General features: G+C 53.2%; 1 protein-coding gene across 1 annotated transcript in view; it reads left to right on the top strand.

Moving 5' to 3' along the window:
- PREX1 (phosphatidylinositol-3,4,5-trisphosphate dependent Rac exchange factor 1) overlaps positions 1-27,056 on the top strand; it is a 175,510-nt gene that overhangs the window by 136,992 nt on the left and 11,462 nt on the right. The window contains exons 16-32 of the mRNA XM_040638439.1: positions 1,553-1,695; positions 3,348-3,440; positions 4,296-4,444; positions 6,182-6,267; positions 8,021-8,157; positions 8,871-8,964; positions 12,234-12,421; positions 12,720-12,881; positions 13,565-13,775; positions 14,202-14,478; positions 16,801-17,007; positions 18,298-18,386; positions 19,642-19,724; positions 19,878-19,968; positions 22,085-22,213; positions 25,348-25,389; positions 26,490-26,710. Coding sequence (XP_040494373.1) covers positions 1,553-1,695; positions 3,348-3,440; positions 4,296-4,444; positions 6,182-6,267; positions 8,021-8,157; positions 8,871-8,964; positions 12,234-12,421; positions 12,720-12,881; positions 13,565-13,775; positions 14,202-14,478; positions 16,801-17,007; positions 18,298-18,386; positions 19,642-19,724; positions 19,878-19,968; positions 22,085-22,213; positions 25,348-25,389; positions 26,490-26,710 — 2,402 coding nt within the window. The remainder of the gene's footprint in view (positions 1-1,552; positions 1,696-3,347; positions 3,441-4,295; positions 4,445-6,181; positions 6,268-8,020; positions 8,158-8,870; positions 8,965-12,233; positions 12,422-12,719; positions 12,882-13,564; positions 13,776-14,201; positions 14,479-16,800; positions 17,008-18,297; positions 18,387-19,641; positions 19,725-19,877; positions 19,969-22,084; positions 22,214-25,347; positions 25,390-26,489; positions 26,711-27,056) is intronic.

Genomic DNA, 27,056 nt, shown 5'->3' with positions numbered 1-27,056 from the left:
AAGGATCGCCTCCTGCTGCTTTTCATGTAGTCACCAAATCGGTAGACAGCCTCCGTCTTCAGGCATGGTGGGGACGTCTGGAACCTCAGGCAGCTGGGTTTCCTTCTTTCAGGGGCCCACGGACTTCAGACAACTGCCTTCCCCACACCAAGCCTGCATTTCCCCTGTGCTGTAATTCACCCCTGCCCCCATCTAGCAGGCCAGGCTGGGATGGTGAAGAGAAGGAGCCTGCCCGCTCTGTGACCTTGTGCAGTTTATTTAGCTTCTCTGGGCCTTAGTCTCCCCACCTGCAAAAGGGGTGCAGCAAATCCTGCCTTGTGTGAGGAGTAAATGAACCTAAGCCTGCATCCACGGTGTGCCCAGCACTGGTAGATACTTAGTTAAGTTGTAATCCACAGGGACCAGATCACATGCTGGTTGTTACTGGTTACTTGTATTCATTTTCCTGCGTTCTAGAACAGAGATCAGAAAATGTTTCCTGTCAAGGCCCAAATAGTACATATTTTAGGCTTGGTGGGCCATGTAGCCTTTGGCAGTTATTCAGCTCTGTCACTGTGGCCTCAAAGCAGCTACAGACAGTAAGTAAATAAATGGATGTGGTTGTGTTTCAATAAAACTTTATTTATAAAAAGAGGTAGTGGGCCAGATCTGGCTTATAGGGCCTGAGTTTGCTCATCCTCGCTCTCAAGCGTCTCATCGTGGTCTGTTTCTGATTGTTAGTGAGGTCGAACTCCTTTCTACGTACTTGCTGCCCGCTTGGGTTTCCCCATCTGGAAATTGCCTGTTCATATCCTTTGCCCATGTATCTGTTTCCCAGCTGCCTCTGGTTGATTTGTCGGAGTTTCTTTTATATTCTAGATCTTTATTCCTTGCTGGCTTTAGACATTACCGTTATTTTTGAATCTGCCATTTGCCTGTAGTCTTGTTATTGAACTGAAGCCCTTAATTTCATTATATTGCTCTTTTTTTTTGGGGGGGGGTTCTTGTATGAAATCTTTCCTGCCCTAGGACAAAGATATTTTGCATTTTGTTTGGTGAGCTTTAGTTTCCCTGTTCGTATTTAGGTCTTTAATCCATCCGGAGTTTATTGTGATACATGGTTTGAGGTTGGGATCCAACTTTATTTTTTTTCCTCTTAAGTGAGTCAGTTTTCCCTACATCAGCTGCAGAATACGCCACGTGGTCATCATTATCATATGCTAAGTTCCCATAAACACATGGTCCTCTTATGGGATTTCTGTTTTCTTTCACTGGTCCTTTATCTGTTTCTGCCATAATTCCACACTGTTTTTGTTACTGTGGCTTTGTAATATGTCTTTATAGCAGGTGGGGCAAGTTCAGACTTTTCACGAGCAGTCACAAAAGCCAGACGTCTATGCGAACTATCCTAATCCGTTAGTGTTGGCACATGACTCCCTCTAATAAAACACCATGCTCGCCAAAGCAAACTTGTCCAGGGGTTGGTTCCGGCCCCGTGGTTGCCAGTTGGCAGACGCTGCTGAAGCCTTCCCATGTGAGCCTGACCATGTGCTGCGCGTCTGTGGGTTTGCAGTGCTGGAGAAGAGTGAGTTCAAGGACGAGTCCCAGTACTTCCGCTTCCACGCAGACGAGGAGATGGAGGGGACCAGCTGCAAGAACAAACAGCTTCGCAACGACTTCAAGCTGGTGGAGAACATCCTGGCCAAACGTCTGCTGGTAGGAGCAGAGCTGAAGGGCTGCGTCTTGCGTCCCGGGCGCAGCCGCAGCCTGGGAGCTGGGCGACCTTCCGATTATGGCTCGAGAAGTTGGGCTCAACTTGGGGCACCCGAGTATGGGGCTTCCAGGTGGTGGCTGGCGACCCTTCCTGGGCCAAGACTGCTACCTTCTTTATGAGGAGATTGGGCTTGCTGGCTCCTTTTCTTTTCCTTTCCTTCTCCCTGCGTCCACCCCACATCCCAGCTTAGTGTCGTGTAGAGAGGTGGGCCCCCCGCAGTGGCTCATCCCAGATAACAAAGCCTTTGGTCTTCCGGTGGTGCCCTATCCATGTTCAGTTGCTCTAATTATCCTGGCAGTGGAGGAAGAACATTTACCAGGCTGTTCAGATATTTCTCCAGCCTAGCCCACCAAGTCCTGTTTCTCTGCCTCCTGATGACCAGCAGCCTCCCTCTTCATGGCTGGTCTGCAGGAGGCAGTCGAGAGGAGGCTCAGCAGGTTAGATTTCCTGTTCTAGCCAGAGTTGGGACTGATGTCTGACTCATATGAAGATGGCATCACTAACTTCCCTCCTGTGGTACTTACGGGGCTCCCATAAATATGGGGATTCCCATTTCTCCCACTATAAAACCCACCAGTGCTCGCCATCATGCTGGGGATGAAATCCAGCCTCTCATCCTGGTTTACAAGAATCTCCCTACCTCTCCAGCTTCATCTCCTGTGTTCTCCCCTCCCTCACCCCACCCCAGCCACTCTGATCTCCTTTCTTATCCTCAAGTACTATGGGCCTGACTCAGGGCCTTTGCACATGCTGTGCCCTCTGCCTGGAACACTTTTTCCGCTCTTCATAAAGTTCTGTTCCTCATTTCAGTCAGGTCTTCTCAGCCCAGAGAACTCCTCCAGGATCCCTGCCATGCCGTGGTCTATCCCTTTAAGTGCTTGATTTTAATCGGACTGTGTACACTCTCTGCATCACATTCTGCATTTGCTCATTTGTTTGTAGTCTGTCTTCCCCACCGGACAGTCGGCCGCAGCGGGGCAGGAACTGTCTGTCTTGTCCAGCCCTGTTTCCGGGGCCCAGTAAAGCACTTGGCTCACATAGTGGGCAGCAGCTCAGCAAATATTTGTTGAACAAATAAATGCATTTCTCTGTACCCCCCCCCGAACCCCCAAACCTCCCAACCTGCCTTCCAGCCTGCAGTGGGGAAGGACTGCTCCTCCCTAAGCTCCTTTCATGTCCTTAGGTTCTTGGCGGCTGGACACCTCTGGATCTGTTTTACTCATTAAGCCGGCGAAGGCTTACTGAGCACCTACAGTTTGCCAGCAGATGGGGAGATAGTGTGTATAGCCGAGGAGACTCGGCGCTCAGGTTGGGAGGAGAAAGGGGAGAAAGGCAGTGAAAAGTAAGAAGCATGTGGTCAGCACCAGGCTGAGGCGCGAGCCAGGGGGTGTGTCTTCCCTTGGCAGGTGTGTATTGAGCACCTACGGTGTACTTGGTGCTCTTTGTATTTAATTTCATCCTGCCGCGCACCCCCGCTCCATGTAGGTCTGGGGCACGAGGAGCCGGCGGAATCGCGGTCTCGTGGGGTCATGTTGGGGCTGGCAGCAGGCCCCGCTCACCACCTCACCGGGTCTCTCTTGCCTTGGGCCCTCAGATCCTGCCCCAGGAGGAGGACTACGGCTTTGACATCGAAGAGAAGAACAAGGCCGTGGTGGTGAAGTCGGTCCAGAGGGGCTCGCTGGCTGAGGTGAGGCTTCTCAGAGGGGCCCCCTGCACTGTCCGTCGTTCCTCCTCGCTTGTTGCCCTTTGGGCACACTCAGGCCAGGGCAGTCTTGCCTGCCGTCCCCGGGGGGAGCTGTGAGAGAGCCCCCTGCTCGGGGCTGTCCTCCCAGCGTGTGCGCCGCCGCTCCCCTTGCGGCCCCGTGGGGAGGTGCAGGAGAAAAGCGGGTTTCTGAATCAGGTAGTTTCCTGCGTCGGCTGTGATGCGGGGCAGACTACAGCGACTTGAATAATAGGACAAGGTGGTGGCTCTGCCACGGACGTGACATGAAGATGAGGGAGGAAGGAGAGCCTGGGCAGGCCGAGGGTTCAGCCCTGCTCCCCCCAGCTGCTCCCGGGGCTGTGGAGTTGGGGGGGGCACCTGCTGCATTGTCGGGTGCTCTGCTTGCGTCCTTGTAGCGGTTAGGGACGCTTTGGGCAGCGGGTGGCCACGTGCTCGCCTCCTAGTGGCCGGAGCCATTGCATGGGTGCTTAGAAGAAGGTGGCTGTGAGTCTCCGTTCAGGGTCAGCACCTCTGGCCTTCCTGGCCAAGCCGTCATGGTCACAGGGCGGTGGCCCCCGTTCGATGCCTTGTGTCCTCACATGGCAGGTGGGAAGCAGGGGCGGGCCACGGCCCTTCCTCCTCAAGGAAAAGTCTTTCCCGCTAGCGCCTGCGGTAGGCTTCCCTGCAGAGCTCATTGGCTGGAGCCGGGCCTGCTCAGCCACTGAACCGCTGACCACAGCGGGGCGCGGGGCTGCCCTGGGGGGCTCACTCCGGGCGTGCTCGGTCCAGGAAGGGAGGCTGGTAACCTCGTGTGCTTGTCTCCCCCCCACCCCCGCCAAGATGGCTGGCCTGCAGGTGGGGAGGAAGATCTACTCCATCAACGAGGATCTGGTGTTCCTGAGGCCCTTTGCTGAGGTGGAGTCCGTCCTCAACCAGTCTTTCTGTTCCCGCCGCCCGCTGCGCCTCCTGGTAGCCACCAAGGCCAAAGAGTGAGTGTCCCCTGATGGGGCGTCCGGCTCATCTTCCTCTCGGGCTGAGGAGTTGCCCGAGTGCCGGGGGGGGGGGGCGGGTGGTGGGGACCCCGGGTTGTCCTGGTTCCCCGTGGATGGGGCTCGTTCTACAGGCACGTGACATGAGGCTGCTGCTTTCATTCATTGAACAGATGTTTACTGAATGCCTACTATGTGCTGAGTGATGTTTCAGGCTGTGGGGATCCAGCTATGCCTGGTGGACACATTTCTTCCCTTCATAGATCTCAGTCTAGCTGGAGGGTAGGGCAGGAGACAGACAGTAAAACAAAATAGAGAAGTAAGAGACATAGTGAACCAGGTGGTAGTAAGGCTGGGCCAGTCTCTGTAGCTGGGAAAGGAGATGGGCTGTGTTGGGGGGATGGCGGTCAGAGAGATGCCACTGTGAACTGATGGGAAGACCGAGGAGGGAAGGGAAGGAGTCAAGGGGAGGAAGAGTGTTCCAGGCAGAGGAGACAGCCAGTGCAAAGGTCCTGGGGTGGAACCGTGTCTTGTAGCTTTGAGGAATAGCAAGGAAGCTGGTGGGGTGGAGCAGAGTGAGTGAGAGGGAGGGGTGGGTGATGAGGTCAACCAGACAAGGGAGGTCAGGCCTTGTAGGACTTTGTGCCCATGGTAAGGCCTGTAGAGCCACTGGAAGGTTCTGAGCAGAGGCAAGGCATGATGTGATGTAAATTCTGGAAGAATCCGTCTGGCTGCAGGTGGAGACTAGATTGTCAGGGGCAAAGGTGGCAGCAGGGGAGGGGTGAGGAGGCTGGTGGCCCGGCCCAGCCCAGTGTGGTAGCCGCAGAGGTGGTGAGAAGTGGTCGGATGCCACATATAGGTGCAGGGAGAAGCGTTTTCTATTTTAAAAGTTGTGCATTTGGTTTTCATTTCTCTCTTCTATTTAAGGCAAATGCTCCCGGTTTCCTATTGACGGGAGTGATGGAAAGTTTTAACGATGATTCTTTCAGTGAGAAGGCAAGCCAATTTAGGGAAGATGATTGATAGTTTGGTATGTGGAAGTGGCAGAAATCACCCAGGGGAATGTGTCTGCTTAAAGTTCTGGAAATGCCTGGGGTTTGAGAACAGGCTCCCTAGATGGTTTTATGTGGCTGGTGGGGATGGGAAGAGGACCTTCAGGCCCACTGTGGGGGACATGCCCTTGACAGGGAAGCACATTCCTACATCGAAGCTGCTGGATGAACGTCGCCCGCCCCACAGCCCTGGGTGGGCGCTGCCCGCTGTGCTCTGGCCATCCACCTGTGGAATGGCCAAGACCTGGCCTTTCCAACTGTGTTCTCTAGGGGACACTCGTGGGCATTTTTCTAGAGTCAGCCCCAAGCCATTCTGGGTCATTTCTCACCCTCCCATCTGTGATTGTTGGACAAAGTATTTGCAGCCTGTGGGGCTGGTTTGACCACCAAGAGGCCCCCTCTCCCCAAGAGAGTGACGGAGAAGGCACGGGAGGGTGATCTGGGATTTCCATGCATGGATTCACTCTCCTAGGGCAGGACGGGTGGTTCTGAGTCATTAAAGGTGCTGGAGGTATGGGCTCTGGTTAAATGAGGTTTGTCTGTCTCTTTGGGAGCCGGAAGTCTGCCATTGCTACTCCTTTGGGCTGGATGTCCCCACAGTCTGGGAGGCAGGGGCTCCCAGGGCGGCCCCCGGGGCTATGGGGCATAATACTGCTTCTCTTACGGCTGCCCCTACCTGGTGCAGGATCATCAAAGTTCCTGACCATCCAGAGGCTCTGTGCTTCCAGATCCGTGGAGCTGCCCCGCCGTACGTCTACGCCGTGGGCAGAGGTGAGCCTGGCAGACAGAGCGGGGCGGGGGGTTTGGGAGACGGGTCTGTGTGTGTGACCAGCAGGCCTGTGCCTCATTAGCACTCACTTTCCTCACCCGGAGCAAAGGCTTACGAGCGCCGACGTCTCTGGGGGTCAGGTAGTCACAAACGGACGGCTGAGGGGAACGCATAGGGAGTGGTGGGGACTATGGCAAGGTGAGAAAAGACATGCTCATCTTAAAAGGGGTTCATTTTTCCTCCGCTCAAGCTCATTTTTGCCAGGTAGGGATGTGGGCCCATCCTTGCCAGACCTGAGTTTTTAAAGGAAGCCAGAAATGGGAATTTTGGCCACCCTTGTGTGGTCAGATCCAGCCCGAGGGCCGACGGTCAGAGACCCCTGCTTTCACAGTGCCTCGTCCGTGCGCGCTGCTCCCAGGGTAACTCTGTCCTGGAGACGAGGCCAGATAGGTCTGAGGGTCTGGCCTCCGAACCCTCTTTGTATCTGAGGGCCCCACTTCTAAAGTTGAGACATGAATTGTCCAGTTTTGTGGTCCGAGTTGTCGTATGAGTTGACGAAGGAAACGCCTGTCATGGCAGAAAGTTACCGTGAATTTGTTAACTATTTTAAAGCAGATTTTTAGTTTCTCCTCGAAGCAGTGGTTCTCCACTGGCGGGGCGGAGGGTACTTTCACCCTGCAGAGGGCATCTGGCACTCTCTGGAGACATCTTTGGTTGTCAGAACTAGGGGTGGGGCTGCTATGGGCGCCTCGGGTGGGTAGAGACCGGGATATTCCTGCACACCCTGAGCCGTGCACCGGGGGCCCCCCAGCAGAGACTTGCCCGGCCCCAGACGTCAGGAGTGCCGAGGTGAGAAGGCCGGCCTTGTAGTATCTACAGAGAGTAGGTGTTTATAGGTGAGCCAGGCTGAAATAGGAAAGCAGCTAAGATTTCTTGAGCCCTTACTAAGAGCAGGGCGTGGGGCTAAACGCTCTCCAAGTTTAACTCCCAGTCTCTCGAGAATCCTATGAGTAGATACTGTTAGTGTCCCCCTTTGACAGATGGGAAACCAAGGCACAGAGAGGTTGGGGAGCATTGCAGAGGTCACACAGTTGGTCATGGCAGAGCCCGGTTTTGAACTCCAGCCCCTGGGTCCAGGTGGGTACTCGTTACCATCACACCAGACAGGTCTGATCTTCTCCCAGGCACGGATGGAACTTGGCATTCATGTGTATTTCCAGACTCTTCATATTAACCACACAAAACCCTGGGGGCCAAGACCTGTACTTTGGGAGTCATGGTATAGCCGAAAAAGCATGCACTTGGGAGTCTGGTAGACCTGGGTTCGAATCCTGGCTTCTCCTTGCCAAGTGACCTTGAGAGAGTCACTGCCTCTCTGAGCCTTTGTTTCCCTGTCTGCAAAATGGGGCCGAGCCTGTCACATCGCAGGTTGCTGAGGGATCTTAAAGGAGGTGAAGCGCCAGAGCGAAACGTGCCTGGGTTCGCACCCAGCCTTCCTTGCTGTGTGACCGTGGGCTTGCTGCTCAGTTTCTTCTTCTGTGAAACGGGAATGCCAGTCCCTGTCCTGCCTGCTGGGGTGGGTTGGAGAGTGGCTCTAGGGTGGGAGGGATGGGGGTGGAATGTCTGGGTATGTGTTTGGGGGGTTGGGGTGGTGGGTGGGGTGGGGGCCAGTGTTCATCTGGTTACTTGCCCTTGTCTGCTGCTGCCCCAGCCTCTCTGCCTAGCGTTCACCCTCAGACACTCCTGTCGCCTTAGGCTCTGAGGCTGCGGCCGCTGGGCTCTGTGCCGGCCAGTGCATCCTGAAGGTCAATGGCAACAACGTGGTGAGCGAGGGTGCACCGGAAGTCCTAGAGCACTTCCAGGCATTCCGGAACCACCAAGAAGAGGCCCTGGTGAGTCAGCCAGCAGCCAAGGGGATGGGGATCGGGGAAGCCCTGCTCAGTGGGGTGGGGGGGCTGAGGGCCACCTCCCTTCCTTGTGGAGAGGCCTGAAGGCACCGCAGCGTTTGGGGTGGGGAGGGGCTGCCTACCTTGCGGGGCTGAGCTGGGCTTGGGCTCTTGCCCACTCTGTCTCCCTGGACCGGAGCTGGGCCGTGATACTTCACGGTCTCGATTGTCACAATTGTGACATGGGTGTGATAAGACCCTTTTTTCTTACCGCATAGCACATTGGGCAAAGAGTCGATGGTAGAAGTTGATGTTCTAGTTGGGTTGGGGGCCGGGGTCCTGGGGTGGGTGGCACTCATTCACCGGTTCATCCAATAAGTGTTTATTGAGCACCTGCTATGTGCCTGGCATGTTTGTGGGCCCTGGGGCTGCGGGAGAGACAACGGGTGTGCTCCCATGGGTCTGAGCTCTGTTTTCAAAGGCCCCCTCTCGTCTGGCTTCTGTATGGAGCATAGACTCTAGAGGGTGAGGGCCGAGCATGACTGGAGGTCCCTCAGCAAGGTTCCAGAGCGAAGTCTTAGAGGACTCTCCCAAGATGGTGTCACCAGCAGGCGAGAAGCCTGGGCTTTGGAGTCAGGGAACAGCCTCTCCCTTAGCCCCGTCCCTTCCTCCCTGGGCTCCTGGTGTCACGGCGCCCTCTTACTCTGCCCTTCTGGTAGGGTCTCTACCAGTGGGTCTACCACACCCACGAGGATGCCCAGGAGGCCCGAGCCAGCCAGGAGGCCCCCGGCGAGGACCCCCAGTCCGACTCAGGTAAGGGGCCAGGCGGGCCGTATAGCCGAGACTCCAGCGGGGACTGGTCCTCTTCTGTGTCCGAGGTCCTCCGAGGTCCTTCCTGCTCCCGGCCAGGCTGTGTTGGTGCCACCAGCTCTGCGTTACGTTCTGCCTGCACCTGTGACACAGTGCCCACACACACGCCTTTATTTCCTCACAGCACTGGAGGTCAGGCGTCCACAGTGAGCCTCGTTGGGCCATTGGCCAGGTGTCAGTGGAGCTCTGGTTCTTTCTGGGGCTCTAGTGGAGAATCCATATACTTGCCTGTTGCAGCTTCTAGAAGCTTCCTGCATTCCTTGGCACACGTGGTCCCTTCCTCCATCTTCAGAGCCAGCAGTGTTGGCCTGAGTCCCCCTCACACAGCTTTCTCTCTCATTCTGACTCTCCTGCCTTCTTCTTCCCCATTTAAGGACCATGTGGTCACACTGGGCTCATCTGGATAACTCAGGATAATCTCCTTTGATTCTAAAGTCAGTTGGTTAACACACTTAATTCCGTCTGCAACCGTAATCCCCTCCCCCTTGCCGTGGAAAGCATACTTATGGGGTCTGGGCGTTAGGGCATGGACATCTTTCAGGGGCCAATATTCAGTCCGTCCACTGAGAGCTCCCGTCTTTACTTCTAGCCCAGCCTCAGCCCTGAACTCCAGACCCGTCTTTCTACTGGCCATCCCTGGGATGTCCATCAGACTCGGCACGCTTAGCATGGCCCAAATTGAAATCGTAACCTCGCCCTGAAACCTGGTCCTCCCCTAAGTGTCCCTGTTCCATCCTTCCAGATTCTCGGGCCCCAAACCTTGGAGTTCGTCTTGACTTTTCTCTTTCTCCTCTCGCCCTGCACCTTGATCCCAGCAGCGCACCTGTTGCCCTACCTTCCTCCTGCATCCAGAATCAGACCACTTCCCACCCCCTCCATTACTGCCTGGCGTAAGCCACCATCATTTGTTTTTTTTTTTTTTTTAGAGATTTTATTTATTTATTTGACAGAGATAGAGACAGCCAGCGAGAGAGGGAACACAGGCAGGGGGAGTGGGAGAGGAAGAAGCAGGCTCATAGTGGAGGAGCCTGATGTGGGGCTCGATCCCACAACGCCGGGATCACGCCCTGAGCCGAAGGCAGACGCTTAACTGCTGTGCCACCCAGGCGCCCCGCCACCATCGTTTTTACCAGGACCCCTGCACTAGCCTGCTCACTGTTCTTCCTGCCCTGCCTTACTTATTTCTCCTGCAGGCTCTTTTCAAAAAACCGAACAGAACCTTCTGGTGGCTCCCACACTACTCCAGGCAAAGACCGAGTCCTCCTCCTCGCAAAGACCGAGTCCTCCTCCTCATGGTCTTCCAGCCCCAGCCCGGCTCTCCAGCTGTACCTCCCAGCACTTTTCATCTTGTGCTCTCTGCTCCATCCACTCCAGTCTCTTGCTCTCAGATACCAAATGTACTCCTGCCCCAGGGCCTTTGCACTTGCAGCCCCCCCCCCCGCCTTGAAGGCTCTCCTCCAGAGCACTTCTTACCTCATGCTCTTCACCTCACTCAGCTCTCTGCTCAAATGTCACCTCGTCAGGGAGGCCACCTGAGCACCCTGGTTAAGCCCTTCCTTTTCCTCAGTGTCTCCTTATCCTATTTTATTTTTCTTTGCTGCAAATATTAGTTAACATATCATACAGTTTTTGGTCTGTTGTTTTCCCCACTAGAGCCTAAAATCCACGAGGGCAGGGGTGTTGTTTGTTTTCTTCCTTGCTGGATCCTCAGGGCCGAGAACCGTGCCTGGCACATGGTAGGCACTCAGTAAACGTGTAGTTTGAATCGTAGCCTGTTTCCTGCAGTTGCTTCTCCGGACTCTGCCTTGTGTTTCTGCTGGGCTGGAGGCAGAGGCTGTGGGAAGAGTAGGGGCTTCGCATGCCTCTGCATCTGACATCTGTGGGCTCCGTGCTGCACTCACGGTCAGCAAAGAACAGGGTTTATGGGGTTGTTTGGGGAGCCGTCCCCCTACTGTGAAGTACACACAGCGTGGCCGAGGGATCCTGAAGGGGACAGGCTGATGGGGAGGGAGGAGAGGCCAGTTGGCAGCTCTGAGAGGAAAGGGCTGTGGGCCTTCTTCCCCAGCCTGTGGGGGACCCCTGATAATGATGGTCAAGTATGCCGAGAGAAGCTGGCAGTTTCTCCTGTTCAACAAGGAGAAGCGCCTGCTGTATGCCAGGTCCCGATCTAGGAGCTGGGGGTCCATAAAAACATTGGTTTCTCTTTTACATGCTGTTTTCTGCCCACGGTGGTTCTAGTGACTTGGAGTCCGCAGTTGAAAAAAGAGAATGTCTTCTCTTTGTAGATGCAACAAAAGTCCCAGACTTGACTCTCATTGGCCTAGCGTGGGTCACATGCTCGTTTCTTCAGTCCAGCTTCCAGGTGGACAGAGTTTCTGTCCTCATGGTGCTGACCTGAGGGGAACAGACTGGGAACAGAAAAACTGACAGGTAGTGGCATCGGATGGGTGTGAGGGTACGACAGTCCTGGTGTGTGTGTTGAGAGGTGCTCTTTGGGGCAGGTATCAGGGAAAGCAGTTCAGTCCAATAAAGTGCCTGCGTCATTTTCTAGACATGTCACTACCGAGCTGTGTGGCCTCTGAGGAATCACTTAGACTCTCTGGGCCTGTGTTAATCAGGACTGAAACTGGGCTACATAAAAACAATGGCTCAGCAAACTAAAAAGTGCATAGGGTCAAGCCAGTTTCAGGTCTGGCTCTATCCAGTTCTACGTATAGTCTTGGCAAGAGTCTCTCTCTTTTTGTCCGGTTCTCGGCTGTGCTCTCTCTGTTTTCTGCCTGCGGTGGTTCTAGCACCTTGGAATCCCATTGAAAAAGAGAATGTCTCATTCTCTTTGCAGATCCAACAAAAGTCCCAGACTTGACTCTCATTGGCCTGGTTCGGGTCAGGCCTGCTCGTTCCTGAACTAATCATTGCAAATAGGGGAGATCGAATTGCTGCTTGGCCAGGCCTGTGCCTCTGGGGAAGGCTGTGGTCAGGGCTTCCTTCTTCTGAGCCTCAGAGACTGGGAATGGGGCACAAGGGTTGAACCCTAGCAGGAGAATCGAGGACAAGGGGTGAGCAAGAGTGGGCTGGCCAGGATGGGCAGGGCTGCCGCACAGGCTTCGTCTCCCTATGTGTCCCACGTGAGCCACTGCGGTGCTGGGTCGGGGGGCGGGCTGGCTCGGGGGTGGTGCCCCCTCCTCAGGGCTGCCTGTCCCTTTGGTTTCCAGCCTTCCCCCTGCTGTCCCTGGGGCCCCAGCTGAGCCTGCATGAGGACAGCCCTGTGGTCACCCTGACCGTGGACAACGTACACTTGGAGCATGGCGTGGTGTATGAGTATGTGAGCACTGCGGGTGTCAAGTGCCACGTGCTGGAGAAGATCGTGGAGCCCCGTGGCTGCTTCGGCCTCGCCGCCAAGGTCTCACTGGGTGCTGCCCTGCCCTGGGCGGGGGGTTGGAGCACCTCATTCTCGTTTTCTCAAACTTAGCCTGGAGCCCTGAAGTCTAGCCGCCCCACCACTTGGTAGCCGTGGGATTTAGGAGAGTAGCTTTTTTTTTTTTTTTCTCTTTAGCCTCAGCTTAGTTATCCGCAAAATGGGCCAGTAACAGACCCCGTCTCCCAAGGCTATTAGGAAGCATAGAGGAGTCACTGTAGATAAACTGCTTAAGGCCCCCCTTGGTGCAGTGAGTGCTCAGTGCTTGTTCGTGTTTCTACAGATCCTCAAGGCCTTTGCTGCCGATGACAGTGTCTTTGTGCAGAACTGTGGGCGGCTCATGGCCCTGAACAACAACATCAAGACCATGTCCCACTACGAGTTCCGCAACATCTGTGACACCAAGCTGGAGAGCATTGGCCAGAGGATCGCCTGCTACCAGGAGGTACCTGCCCCAGAGGGTCTCAGCCTGGGGTATCTTGGTTGCAAATGTCAAAGTCCAACCCAACGTAGATTAAACAAACAGGAGCATTAATTGGTTTATGTTACCGAAAAGTCTGGAGGTGAACTTCAGGCATGGTTGTATCCAGGTGCTCACACAGCCATCACACCATCACGAGAATGCGGCCTCTCTCCTTCTCGTGCCTGTGCTTTCCTGTGTTGACTTCATCTTCAGGCAGGCCCTTCTCACATGGTGACAAAATGGTCCCCAGTAGCTCTAGCCTCAGCAACCCCAGTAGAAAAGGAACTCAGTGGGAACTCTTACTGGCTTGGCTTGGGTCCCTTGTCTAGCCCTGTACCAGTCACTGCAGGGATGGGAAGGCCAGCCGTTCTTATACCTCATGGACCGTGGGTTGGGGAGAGATGGTTCCTCAAGGATAGCTCAGGGCAGGTAAGATGAAGAAATGAATGTAGGTATGTACTTGGAGGCCTCCAGTTTCTCCACACCTTCCCTGAAATCTGGGTGCAGTGAAAGGCCGTGTAGGGGAATCCACTTTTCCATTTGAAGCTGTTGGCATTTTGTCCAGTTTTGGAATGTCTGGCTCAGGCTAGGATGAAGTGGGTGCTGGGGGTGGTCCGGAATTCCAAGCCCCTGAATCATGACCCCATGTCCCACACCTTTCTCAGTTTGCAGCCCAGCTGAAGAGCAGGGTCAGCCCACCCTTCAAACAAGCATCCCTGGAGCCCCATCCGCTGTGTGGCCTGGACTTCTGCCCCACCAATTGCCACGTCAACCTCATGGAAGTGTCCTACCCCAAGACCACTCCCTCAGTTGGCAGGTCCTTCAGTATACGTTTCGGTCGTAAACCCTCCCTCATCGGCCTTGACCCCGAGCAAGGTAACTGCATGTGTCTGCTAGATGTTGTGTTCAGGTCTACGGATACATAAACGGAAACAGGTCCAGAGGCCAGCAGTCCAGGACTAGAGCGGTGGCTCCCCAGTCAGTCGTCAGGGATCCAGGTTCCTTCTACCCCACCATCTCTAGATGTGGCTTCCTTCCTGAAGGATGCCTTATGATATAAAGTAGCTGCTGGAGTACCAGCCATCATGTCTGTGTTCCAGTCAGGAAAAGTTTCATGGTATTTAAAAGCCTATTAGCACCAAACTGAAGCTTTCTTCTCGAAGTCATCTAGTGGGTTGAATATTTAACAGGGAGTTTTTCTCACTCATTGGGATCCTTGAAATAGGTTTGTATATTTCTGTGTAAGGGGTATATGGGTGTCTGGGGCTGTTTCCAAGTGAGCTCCCCCTCCCTCCACTGTAGGCCACCTGAACCCCATGTCCTACACCCAGCACTGTATCACCACCATGGCTGCCCCATCCTGGAAGTGCCTGCCTGCTGTGGACGGGGACCCCCAACACCAGAGCCTCAACGACAGCGGCTTTGGGTCAGCCAGTGAAACCGCTGGCCAGGAGGACCGGGGCCTAAGCTTTCTACTCAAGCAGGAGGACCGTGAGATCCAGGGAGCCTACCGGCAGCTCTTCACCAAACTGGACGTGGCCTTGAAGGAGATGAAGCAGTACGTCACCCAGATCAACAGGTGCGCTCTGGCCCCGGTGGGGGGAGTGGGCCAGGGAGGGGTGGGGGTGGGGGTCAGCGTTTGCCAGCCTCAGCAATGCCGGCATTTTGGGTAGAATAAGCCTTTGTAGTGGGGGAAGGGCTGTCGGATATCTTCTAGGCGACTTAGCGATGCCCCTGGTCCGAGGTTGTGACAGCCGAAAATGTCCTCAGACATTGCCTGATGCCCCGTGGGTGGGTGGGGGGCAGAGTCCCCCCTGATTGAGAACCGCGGCTCTAATGAAATAATGGATGTGAGCAGCGATCATTAGGAGACGCTGACACTATTTGGAGAAAGGTTTGGGGGGGACTTCCTTTGCAGAAAGAGAGATAGCTGGACACGTCCTTTGTGGTGTCATGCCACGGGACACGCAACGGAAATGCGCATCCTCCAGCCAAAGTCTGGGTCTCACTACTTGGCGACAGGATGTGGGGGATGGAGGATGCTGGACTGGCACTTTGGGAATACAGTTGGCCAAATCCATAGGGTGGGCGATTCTAGAAGACAAGTGGCCCAGTCTCTTTAACACATAAATGGTGGTGGGCAGGGAGCAGGTACAGGGAGGAGGAGGAGGAGACTTGAGACACACATGGGCCACATACAGTATCTGGACCCCATCAAGATCCTGTTTTTAACACACCAGCTGCGAAAAGACACTTTCGAGACTGTCAGGGACATTTGAATGTGGATGGGGGTACGAGATGGTATTAAGGAATTATTAATTATGTTAGGTATGGTGATAGCCGTCTGGTTATGTTTGAGAGAATGTTTCTTGGCCTTGACACTGTTGACATTTCGGGCCACGTTGTTCTTTGTTGTGGGGCCGTCCCGCGTGCTGTAAAATACTTAGTGGCATCACTGGCCTCTACTCACTGGAGGCCAGAAGTGGCCCCCTTGTCCCCCACGTCAGTTGTGACAAATAGAAATGTTTCTGGACGTTGCTAAATGTTTGCCTCTCAGGAAATATGCTAAATTGCTAAATGCTTCCGGGGGGGTGGGGGTAGGGGTGGCAGTTAAGAACGTTGCTTTAGAAGAAGGCCTTACGGGGCACCTGGGTGGCACAGCGGTTAAGCGTCTGCCTTCGGCTCAGGGCGTGATCCCGGCGTTGTAGGATCGAGCCCCACATCAGGCTCCTCTGCTATGAGCCTGCTTCTTCCTCTCCCACTCCCCCTGCTTGTGTTCCCCCTCTCGCTGGCTGTCTCTCTCTCTGTCAAATAAATAAATAAAATCTTTAAAAAAAAAAAAAGAAGAAGGCCTTACATTCTAGAGACGCATCTGGAAGTATTCATGGGGGAAATTATATGATGTCTTAGATTTGTTTTAAATACTCCAGCAGAGATAAAGGCAGCGGCAACAACTGAGGAGACAGAGGTGGGCCTTGAGTTGCCACGGCTGCAGCCAGCTGCTGGGTCCCTGGGGCTTCTTGTACTGTTCCTTCTACTTTCGTGTACGTTGGAAATTGTCCGTGATAAAGGGAAAATAACGTAAGGTCTGGAGACAATAGCTGGGCGACCTCTCTGAGCCTCACCGGTAAAATGGGGCTGATTCTCACCCTGACCTTGCCGAGGGGTAGTAGGACCGCATCAGCCAGGGTCTGTTCATCACTTGCAAGGTACCGGCCGCTTTCCAAACATTTTACATAAGTCCCTTAATCTTTACAGCAGCCTAGGATATAGATACTGATAGGACTCCATTTGACAGCTGAAGAAACTGAGTCTCCGAGAGGTTAAATAGTTGCTCTAGGTCTCTAAGCTAGTAGGAAACGGTAGCATTGCGATCTGAATCTGGGACCTGTCTTAAAACCCTATACTCTTAACCGTTATAGTCTGTGCCAGGGACTGACAAACTACGGCCTATGGGCCAAATCCAGCCCGGCCCACTGCTTGTTTTTTTAAATAAAGTTTTATTGGAACACAGCCATGTCCATTTGTTTACATCTTGTCTGGGATGCAGCAGAGTTGAGTGGTTGAGTAGTAGCAGACTGTATGGCTTACAAAGCTGAAGAGATTTGCTCTCTGGGCCTTTTTAGACTCAGTTTCCTAGTTGTGTTCTGTGCTTTTGAGCCTTCTGTGGCTTCCCCATGAAATAAACCTCACACCGCCTACAGGAGTACAGGAGGGACGGTGTATGCGCATCTGCACGATTGCTGGCCGGATTTTCAGGGAAGGGGTAGGAAGCCTTTGATGGGTCCCTGTGTTTTGGGTCAAAGGCGAGGCCTGAGGTCAGGGCCTTATCTGGGACCTCCCTGGAGGGGAGTGAAGCTGTGGGCCCGTGCCTTTAAGTTGACACTCTTTGCTCCCGCAGGTTGCTGTCCACCATCACAGAGCCCACCTCCGGTGGGTCCTGCGATCCCCCCTTGGCCGAGGAGGCCTCATCCCCCCCGCTGGCCAACGAAGACACCGAGATGGACAGGGCCGACCATGGGGGCATCAAGAAGGTGTGCTTCAAGGTGTCTGAGGAGGACCAGGAGGACTCGGGCCATGACACCATGAGCTACCGCGACTCTTACAGGTGAGGGCATCACGTGGGGATCCTGGGGGGTTGACGTGGATGGCCAGCGGGACACTTGAGGACCCTGACCCATGGGAAGTCGGAAATAGTGGGACATTTCCCAGGAAACAGTGGGATGGAGCAGTGTTCTAAACCGTTTTCTGGGAGGTTCTCTGAGCCCCCCAAAGCACATCCCAGATGCCCCCCTTGGCTCTCCTGCCCCGAGGCCAGCGTTTCAGGGCCCCGCCCCTTGTGGCCCCGTCCACCTGTTTGCTGCACTTCCGCTCTGCGCTTGTTGGTGGAATGTGGGCAAAGAAAAGTCAAGATCGCGGTGTGTTTTAAAACTCAACATTTAAGACATATGGTTCCTACAATAAACACTATTTATTTTTACTTGATTCAGGGAGGAAGAGAGTGTTTTTTTCCCCTCCTAACTCTGAGACGATCCGAATTATTTTCCTACTGGTTAAGTGAATTATAACCAGATCAGCGAAGTCCTAATTAGTGGGTTAAGTCACTCTAAAAACTCAGTTTCCCATCATAAACCATATAGTGGATACGTAGAATTTCTCACCTTGAGTAAACAAGCACTGTGGTCTCCAGCGAAAGGTTATGTATCGTTTGACTATTGTGAGTAACGTAGAGTCTTACAGGGCGCTTCAGAAAATACGGAACTGGCCAGATTGGACAAGAAAGCCCTTTGCCCCAGTCCCCCTTGTTCATAGTCTTTCTGTCTCCAAGGGAGCCACTGGTCGGTGTTTCTGGCTTGCTGTTTACACATCGAGGTGCTCTGGCCACCGGACACTGTGTCCTTGGAGCCTCCTGTCTGTAGTCCAGGAGTTCCACTCCTACATTTTTGGGTCCTCCGATTTTTCCCTTAATTGTTGAAAAGGTGAAGGAAAGAATTGTGGGATTATGGGTTTTGATCCCCTGTACTTTCTGAGCTCCGGGACAGTCCCCGTCCTCACGAGGTCACAGCCAGGCTGGAGAGAGAACTAGAGCCGTGGGGCTGAGTGTGGCACGTGCAGGTGTGTTCAGGGACAAGGCTGTCCCTCAGGAGGAGTGACAGAAGTTCCATACGGGCGGAACCGATCCACTGCCCTCCTGCTTCTGTGTTTATGTGCTGGGGCCTAGAAATGTTTTCCCACCGTCAGACATGGAAAACCCATCCAGACCACCTTCCCTGTTTCTGACACTGGGGGTCGAGGGGCCGGGGGTTCGGTCTACACTCTGGAAAGTGGGTTCTGGGAGCTGGGACCAGAAGGTGTGATCCGGAGGATGACTCATCCCTTCCTCTCTGCCCCTTTGCAGCGAGTGTAACAGTAACCGGGACTCGGTCCTGTCCTACACCAGCGTGAGAAGTAACAGCTCCTACCTGGGCAGTGACGAGATGGGGTCTGGTGAGTGCAGCGGCTCGCGCTCCGGAGAGCGGCCCCCCCCCCCCGGGATTTTGTTGTGCTTACTTTGATTTTATTATACTTGTATTATTTTGCGTAGAGTGGTGGTATATTTCCTTTCAATCAGTCAGCAAATGTTTACGGAGCACCTGCTGTGTGTCGGGACCTCAGCAGTGAATGGAAAGACAAAGGTCCTGGCGCTCATGGAGCCCATGTTCTCCATGAACGTCACGGACACGGAACAAATGAAGGATACCAGATGCACTGACGGACAGTAATGTCACTCGGGAAGGGTGACCTGACGGTCTCCATAAAAATGACACATGCTCAAACCAACATTTCACGTGACCTAGAAAAATGCAAAAGACGTACTTGCAAGTAAGTCAGAGTCTCACCCCGTCCGCCAGAGGTGACCGGTGGTAGTATTTGGAGATCACTGGTGAGCGCGTATTTCTGCACAGATGGACGTGTGGGTGGATGGCCGGCTGGACACACAGACAGAAATAATCGTTTATAAATGAGATTAGACTGTACTTGCAGCTTTTACTGAAAGACCGAAATTTGTTTTTATTTTAGTTTCATTGATTAGAGCCTTTAAAAAATTTATTTCGTGCAGAGGTCACATGTCCATACGGTTCCTATTTCAGAAGGCAGAGAGGGTGGGCGATGACAAGCTTCTCTCCCACCCTCGTCACCCGGCCGCCGGTTCCCAAGCTCCCACTGTCCCTGCTGCCTTCTGGGCTCTTCCCCAGCTAGTCTGTGCCTACAGATTTAATTGTCATTATACTTCGGCTTAACAGAAGAGAAAGAAGCTCAAGTACAATTGACGATATTGCTGAACTTCAGATCAGTATTTCATCACATAAGATGTTTCGCCGCATCAAGTGTCCCTGGGGAGGTTTTAGGCGGGAGCTACTGTGTGGCAGCTGATTTAACTCAAACAGCTGGGAGATGAGTCTGGAGACTTGGGATCCAGCTCCTTTTCTCTGGCTCCTTATTTGCAGAACGGAATACTACCAATGACTTGCCGTTGTGTAATGCTTTAGTTCCTGGTGTCTGTTTTGCGGATGAAGAAACTGAGGCTCAGAGAGGGCAAGTGATTTGCCCAGTGTCACACAGCCAGGATCTGAGTCTGCCAGACGCCAGATCTGCCTTGGGTGTTGGAACTCTGTCGCTATCCTGCCTTCTTGGCAAAGAGGTTGGGAAGGTGTGGATGGGGCAGGGATGGTTGATGGCCATGGCTTCTTCCTTCTTCCAGGGGACGAGCTGCCCTGTGATATGAGGATCCCATCAGATAAGCAGGACAAGCTTCACGGGTGCCTGGAGCATCTCTTTAACCAGGTAGGACCCTTGTCCCTGCCCCCAGCCTAAGCTCGGGGTCTTCCCATCATCCCTGGGGAGAAGAGATAAGCCAGGAGCTGGGGCAGGGGCTGTGGGTCATGGCCCCTGGAGGGCTGCAGGGGCCAGACTAACCCGGAGCTTCCTGCCATCCAGGTGGACTCCATCCATGCACTCCTCAAGGGGCCAGTCATGAGCAGGGCTTTTGAAGAGACCAAGCATTTCCCCATGGACCACAGCCTGCAAGGTGAGCAGACAGGAGTCCCGAGGTGGCAGTGGCATCTTGCACCCAGCAGGGAGACAGCCTGCGGTGCGGAATGCGTGCCGGACGGGGCAGGACGCCTGGGTCATAGTCTCAGCTTTGTCCCTCTCCTGCCCGATGGCTGTGGGCTAGTCCTGGGGTCAGTAAGTTCAGCTCCTGGGTGATATCTACTCATAGCTTGTTTTGTTTCCATGAGCTGAGAATGATTTTTTTCTTTTTTTATTGAAGAGCTGTAAAAATAAAGACAGAGACTATTTGTAACAGAGACCATATGCCTGCAAAGCCTAAAACGGTTCCTATGTGGCTCTTTCCAGAAAAAGTCTGTGGATCCCTGGAGTGGTCCTGAGCCTTTCTGGGCCTTTGTCTGTGTGTTTGTAACGTGAGGAGAAGGACTGGAGCAGCTTGCCAAATTCCCACATCCCCCCCTTCATCATTTTAGCTGCATTCACAGATCCTACCTACATCCTCACATTTTTTAAAGCCATATTCATTTGCTGTCTTTGTTATTACTGATATAACTTTTTGGGAAAACCTTTCCCTTTTACAAATTCAATTTTGAAGAGAATTTAACCTCCCTATGTAGAAGGAAAGCCAGTATAACATACCAGAAAGTAATGATCACCATGATGCTGAATACAATGGAAGCATCAACAAAAAATGTCATTACGCTCCCATTAGATAGTGTTGCCTGAGTGCTCTGTGCTTTCATAAGGGGATCAGTGAGTTAAAGAAGCATTAAGGATTTACCAGAACCAAATTGACACTTTATTCTTGAAATGATCGAGAGAAAAAGAATTGACGTTTATGTCCTCCCATCAGCCTTTTCTCCCGTCTACCCATCCACCCATGACCTGTGTACTCACCCACCCGCCCGTCCACATACCCACACACCCACCACCCATTCACTGACTCATCAGCGTGCCCCCGCTGACCCCCCCCCACCGACCACCCATCCACCCACCTACTACCAACCATCTACTCATACTCACTTCTCTGCATACTCACCCACCACCTACCGTCCGTCCACTGACCCACCCACGTGTCCACCCAACCACCCATCCGCCATCCTGTCCACCCACTCACCCCCACGCATCCATCCATCCACCTTCTTGTCTACATACCCACCAACCACCCACCCACTCATCCACGTTCCCACCTACCCACCGTCCATCCATCCATCCACCCACTTGTCTACACGCCCACGCACCCACGACCCATCCATTGTCCACCCATCCATGCACCCGCTCATCCATGCACCCACTCACCTACCCACCATGCATTCATCCATCCATGCGTCCATCCATCCAGTAATTCCCAAGAACCAGCTTGTGCCAGGCCTTGTGCTGGGTGCTTGGGACCTGAAATGGATGTGATACTGCCCCTGACCCCAAGGAGCTCTCGGTTGAGTGCAGGAGTTGCCCCTAAATAAGGTAGGAAGTGGGAGGAGTGGGAGTGTCCTAGCTCCTCTGCGCCCCCTGCTGTCTCACGATCCTCTCTCCCAGGGACGGGCTTCAACAAGCAGAAATGTCAAACTCAGAAAAACCACAAATATCTCAGCAACCTGAGACCTCATAGGAAGGAAGAGGCCAAAGGACAGGGGCCTGGCCTTTGAATGGTCCTGCTGGGGCCAGGTTCAAATCCTGTCTCTGTCATTACCCAGCTGTGTGATTTTAGGCAAGTCCCTGTGCCAGGACTTCCCTCTCTGTATAGGGAAAAGGTTATACCTCATGTGTCAGCTCGTCGGGTTGTGGCTCTAAGGAGGTAGTACCTGAGAGTGTTTCCGGGACTATGTCCAAGCCTGGGAGAGAAGGATGCAGTGATTGATTTGTGATGTCTGCATTGGATTGGTTATAGCTGCGAGAAGCTACAGGCTCAGTCTAGAGGGAAGGAGTGCTGAGATTGATTAGTGATGTCTGCCGTGAGTGCGGTACCATGAACCCGTAGCACACTTACCATGGGTTTGCCCTCTACGGACTGGTTAATTCCCAAGAGTCCTGCCAGCATCCTTGATCTAGGATTCTGAGCTTTGGAATCTGGTGATGGGACCTAGGCCTTTGTGCCATCATTCTTCAAAGCTACCTCTGTCACTCTCCTGCCCCAGAGTTCAAACAGAAAGAAGAGTGTACAATCCGTGGCCGCAGCATGATCCAGATCAGCATCCAGGAGGACCCCTGGAACCTCCCCAACTCCATCAAGACCCTGGTGGACAACATTCAGAGATATGTGGAAGGTGAGCTGGGCAGGGAAGGATGTTTTGTGGCCTTCAGTTCTTAATGTGGCTTGCAGAAAGATCAGGAATGGCTCTGTCTCCATGTCCCGTGTCTGTCCATGCCCAGGGGAACAAAAAGAGCGGGTTCTCCTTTCTCAGCTGAGTGTCCTGGCCTGGGCATGGCCCTGGGCCTTGTATGCACTTGAGCTGGGAACTGCTGATCCTGGGAGCCTGGGGCTTCCTTGGAGTCAGGAGGCTGAGGAAGCTGAACTGGTTTCCTTCTCAGCCTCCGAAATTGTGGATTTAATTCAATTCCTTTTGTTTGTTATTAAGGTCTCACTGAGGGCCCACAGGTGGGTTTGGGTGCTCTAGCATTAAAAACTGTGAATCCACCGACAGCATTTACCATGCAAGAGCTCAGATAAAAATCTAGATTTCGGGGGGCACCTGGGTGGCTCAGTCAGTTAAGCATCTGACCCTTGGCTTTGGCTCAGGTCATGATCTCAGGGTTGTGAGATCGAGTCCCGTGTCAGGCTCCGTGCTGAGCATGGAGCCTGCTTGGGGTTCTCTCTCTCCCTCTCCCCCCACACCCACTCACGCTCTCTGTCTCTCAAAAAAAAAAAAATCTAGATTTATGGCTGCTCTCGAACAGTCAGAAGATCTGGCAGATAATAGGCCTATAGTCCCACATTCACACTCAGCTAGAGATGAGGGGCCGAGGGTATCTTCTAGTTCCCCACACTCCCCAGCACTCCCTGCGGCCTGCTGTCCACTTCACACATCCGACCTGACCTGTCTGGTCCTTGGCAGTGTTTGAGCCGGGGCCTCCTGGGTTGGAGGGACCCCAGGACAGCAGGAGGTGCTAGACCTCAGGGCCATCCCCCCAGAAGAGCAGACTCTGAGTTGGAAGTCTTTCTCGGCCCTGAGCCATCCCATTTTCCAAACTGGAATCTTAAGAGCATGGACTCTGGAGCCAGATTGCCGAATCTCAGCTCTCCTATGCTGGGCTGCATCGTCTTGGCAAGTTCTTTGAGCTCTCTGTGCCTCAGTGCCTTCGTGTGTAAAATGGGCTCATAGGGCCACCTCCCTCCCATGTTGTCGTGGGAATTAGAGATCACTACAGTAAACGCTGCAGTCGGCGCCCGGCTCACGGAAGTCATCGGGAGTGGACGCCTCTGTGGCTGCTGTTAGTACCACACCGGCCCTGCGCCTCGGCCTCTCCACGACAGAAAGGATCCCAAGAGGCCGACACTAAAGGCCTTTCTGATTTTTCTTGTAAGCCCTCTCTTGGCCCAAGAGCCTCTTTCCTTCCTTTTCTTTCTCTTTCTTTCTTTCTTTCTTTCTTTCTTTCTTTCTTTCTTTCTTTCTTTCTTTTCTTTCTTTCTTTCTTTTCTTTCTTTCTTTCTTTTTCTTTCTTTTCTTTCTTTCTTTCTTTCTTTCTTTCTTTCTTTCTTTCTTTCTTTCTTTCTTTCTTTTCTTTCTTTCTTTCTTTTTCTTTCTTTTCTTTCTTTCTTTCTTTTTCTTTCTTTTCTTTCTTTCTTTCTTTTTCTTTCTTTTCTTTCTTTCTTTCTTTTTCTTTCTTTTCTTTCTTTCTTTCTTTTTCTTTCTTTTCTTTCTTTCTTTCTTTTTCTTTCTTTTCTTTCTTTCTTTCTTTTTCTTTCTTTTCTTTCTTTCTTTCTTTTTCTGTTAGTCACCATACAGTACATCCTTAGTTTTTGATGTAGTGTTCCATGATTCATTATTTGTGTATAACACCCAGTGCTCCATGCAATATGTGCCCTCCTTCATACCCATCACCAGGCCACCCCCCTCCCCTCTAAAACCCTCAGTTTGTTTCCTGGATTCCATAGTCTCTCATGGTTTGTCTCTAGCTCTGTTTACCCCCCTTCATTCTTCCCTTCCTTCTCCTAATGATCTCCCTCCTATTCCTTATGTTCCACAAATGAGTGAAACCATATGATAATTGTCTTTCTCTGCTTGACTTATTTCACTTAGCATAATCTCCTCCAGTTCCATCCATGTTGCTGCAAATATTGGGTAATCGTTCTTTCTGATGACTGAGTGATATTCCATTGTATATATGGACCACATCTTCTTAATCCAGTCATCTGTTGAAGGGCATCTCGGCTCCTTCCACGATTTAGCTATTGTGGACATTGCTGCTATGAACATTGGGGTGCATATGGCCCTTCTCTTCACTACATCTGTATCTTTGGGGTAAATACCCAGTAGTACAATTGCTGGATCATAGGGTAGCTCTATTTTTAACATTTTAGGGACCTCCACACTGTTTTCCAAAGTGTCTGTACCAACTTGCATTCCCACCAACACTGTAAGAGGGATCCCCTTTCTCCGTATCCTCTCCAGCATCCGTTGTTTCTTGACTTGTCGGTGTTTGCCATTCTCACTGGCGTAAGGTGGTATCTCAGTGTGGTTTTGATTTGAATTTCCCTGACGGCTACTGATGTTGAACATTTTTTCGCGTGTCTGTTAGCCATTCGTGTGTCCCTGAGAGCCTCTTTCTGAAGGAACCAGAGGACGCAAGGCCTGAGCTTGGTCCCCGCGTGTGCAGGGCCGTGGCTGCGTAGCATGTGCACAAGTGCCCGAGGTCACGCCTGGGTTATGTCATGTGTGTGTGTGTGTGCCCACGCGCGTGTGTGAGGCTCCTGGGCTCTGGCCCACAAGTTGGAGGGGCGGTGTCAGTCTCTTTTTGGTGGCCACAAGTAAACAGATGTGGCTAACACTTGGGGTTACATCCCCTGGATGTCCGGGGTTTCTAGAATGCACCCAGGATGCCACAAAAGCTGCTTTTTAGCACAGCAGCATGTGCCCGGGCTTCGCCACAGGGGCTTCGGAGCACCTGGGCTGTGGGGAGGGCCCAGCTCCATGGTACCTTTTTTTTTTTTTTTTTTAAGATTTTATTTATTTGTTAGAGAGATAGAGTGTGTATATAAGCTGGGGGGATGGGCAGAGGGAAAGGGAAAAGCAGGCTCCCAACTGAGCAGGGAACCCAGTGTGGGGCTCGATCCCAGGACCCTGAGACCACGAGCTGAGCGGAAGGCAGATGCTTAACTGACTGAGCCACCCAGGCGCCCCCCCCCCGCACTTTTTGCTGACTCCTCTCAGCCTGTCTTTTCTCTACCTTCTCCTTCCAGATGGGAAGAACCAACTGCTCCTGGCCTTGCTGAAATGCACAGGTGAGGCCTTTGAAGGGGCACTGGCTGTGATTGGCACACACCAGTGTGTCCAGGAGAGGCCGTCCTGGCAGGGGCTTTCTCGATCACTGTCCAGGGAGACCTCTTCCGCCGGCCGAGGTCGACTTCCCCATGGTCACTGGGGCCTGCACGTGGTGGTGGGGGGGAGGTAACATCATGGCCTCTAGCCCCTCTAAGAACTGCTTAGACCTCACGTCTTCCTCTTGTGTCCGAGGGACAAGTCTCAGGGCCCGGGAGCCAGGAGCCCCGTCTCTTGCCATCTCCTGGGCCTGGCTGGATCTTGATGAGGGCGCAGGATAGAGGGTGATGAGTAGGGAGGCTCCTTGCCTCTAGGGCCTTGAGCTCCAGCCTGGGACTCCCTACCCAGCAGACAACGGGGAAGAAGAAAGAGCTGATGGTGGGCTGGGGGTGGGGGGGAGAAGGGGTTGGAGATGTTCTCTGTCCCTCCCTTCTTTCCAGAAAGTCTTAGCCAGGGAGCAGCTATAATAGGATCTAGGTCAAAATCGGTCACTGAAAACTAATTGGCAGAAGCCGGTCATCAAAAATAATCTTTTCCAGAAGATTGCAACCCTGTACAACTGATTGATCGAAATTGGCCAGTTCGGCAAACCGTGTCTAGAGCAGGGGCAAGGAAAGTGGGGGACGGGGGGGAAGGAAGGTCGACTTCTCAGAAATAGAGAAAATGGTAAAGTGCGTTTCTTGAAACATGGAGCTTGGCAGACATGCTTGGTGTCATTGTCATTCTCAGTCAAGGCCGAGAAGTCCCCTAACACGTGGAGTAACATAGCTGAGGGTGAGGGTTTTGGGGAAAGCCTTAGGACAATGAGAAAGGTTTTTTGGTGGTTGTAGTTTTTTGAGTAGGCAGATGGATCATGGAGAGAATTGAGTCTTTTGGCAAATTGGCTTGTTTTCAGAGAACTGAATTTTGCAAAGTTGGCTTTTGGGGGCGGGGATTCATTAACTTCTGGCAAGCCGACCCCCGAGGGTGGTGTGCTGGGAGGTTGCTTCAGGGCCCGGGCTCTGGGGCAGGGGAGCCTGGGGCTGGCCCGGGAGCGCGCAACCCAGCGCCCGCCTCTCTCCAGACCCCGAGCTGCAGCTGCGCAGGGATACCATCTTCTGCCAGGCCCTGGTGGCCGCCGTGTGCACCTTCTCCGAGCAGCTGCTCGCAGCCCTCAGCTACCGCTACAACAACAACGGCGAGTACGAGGAGAGCAGCCGGGACGCCAGCCGCAAGTGGCTGGAGCAGGTGGCGGCCACCGGCGTCCTTCTGCACTGCCAGTCCCTGCTCTCGCCGGCTGCCTTGGTGAGTGAGGGAGCCGGTAGCGGGGGGTGGGGGGGGGCTCCCTGGGACGTGGTGCAGGAGGGCCCTTGCTGGCTCTCTCGCGCTCTCACACACCTTGTCATGCAGTCAGCATTTATTGAGCACCGACTGTATGCCATTGTTACAGGCACAGGGGATCCCGCAGTGAACAAAACAGTGTCTTTGTAGTCAGGAATCTCATATCCTAGTGTGTGTGTGTGTGTGTGTGTGTGTGTGTGTGTGTGTGTGTGGGGAGGCAGACATAAATAAGGAAAATCAATGGTATAGACCAGTGGTTCTCAGGTGGGCAGTTTTACCTCCTAGGGAGGCCCTTTTGCGATGTCTGGAG

This window comes from Ursus maritimus, unplaced genomic scaffold (assembly GCF_017311325.1).
Source record: "Ursus maritimus isolate PB19 unplaced genomic scaffold, ASM1731132v1 scaffold_22, whole genome shotgun sequence".
Taxonomy (NCBI): Eukaryota; Metazoa; Chordata; class Mammalia; order Carnivora; family Ursidae; genus Ursus; species Ursus maritimus.
The sequence above is the reverse complement of the archived record's forward strand: the minus strand, read 5'-3'. Positions and strand labels throughout refer to the sequence as shown.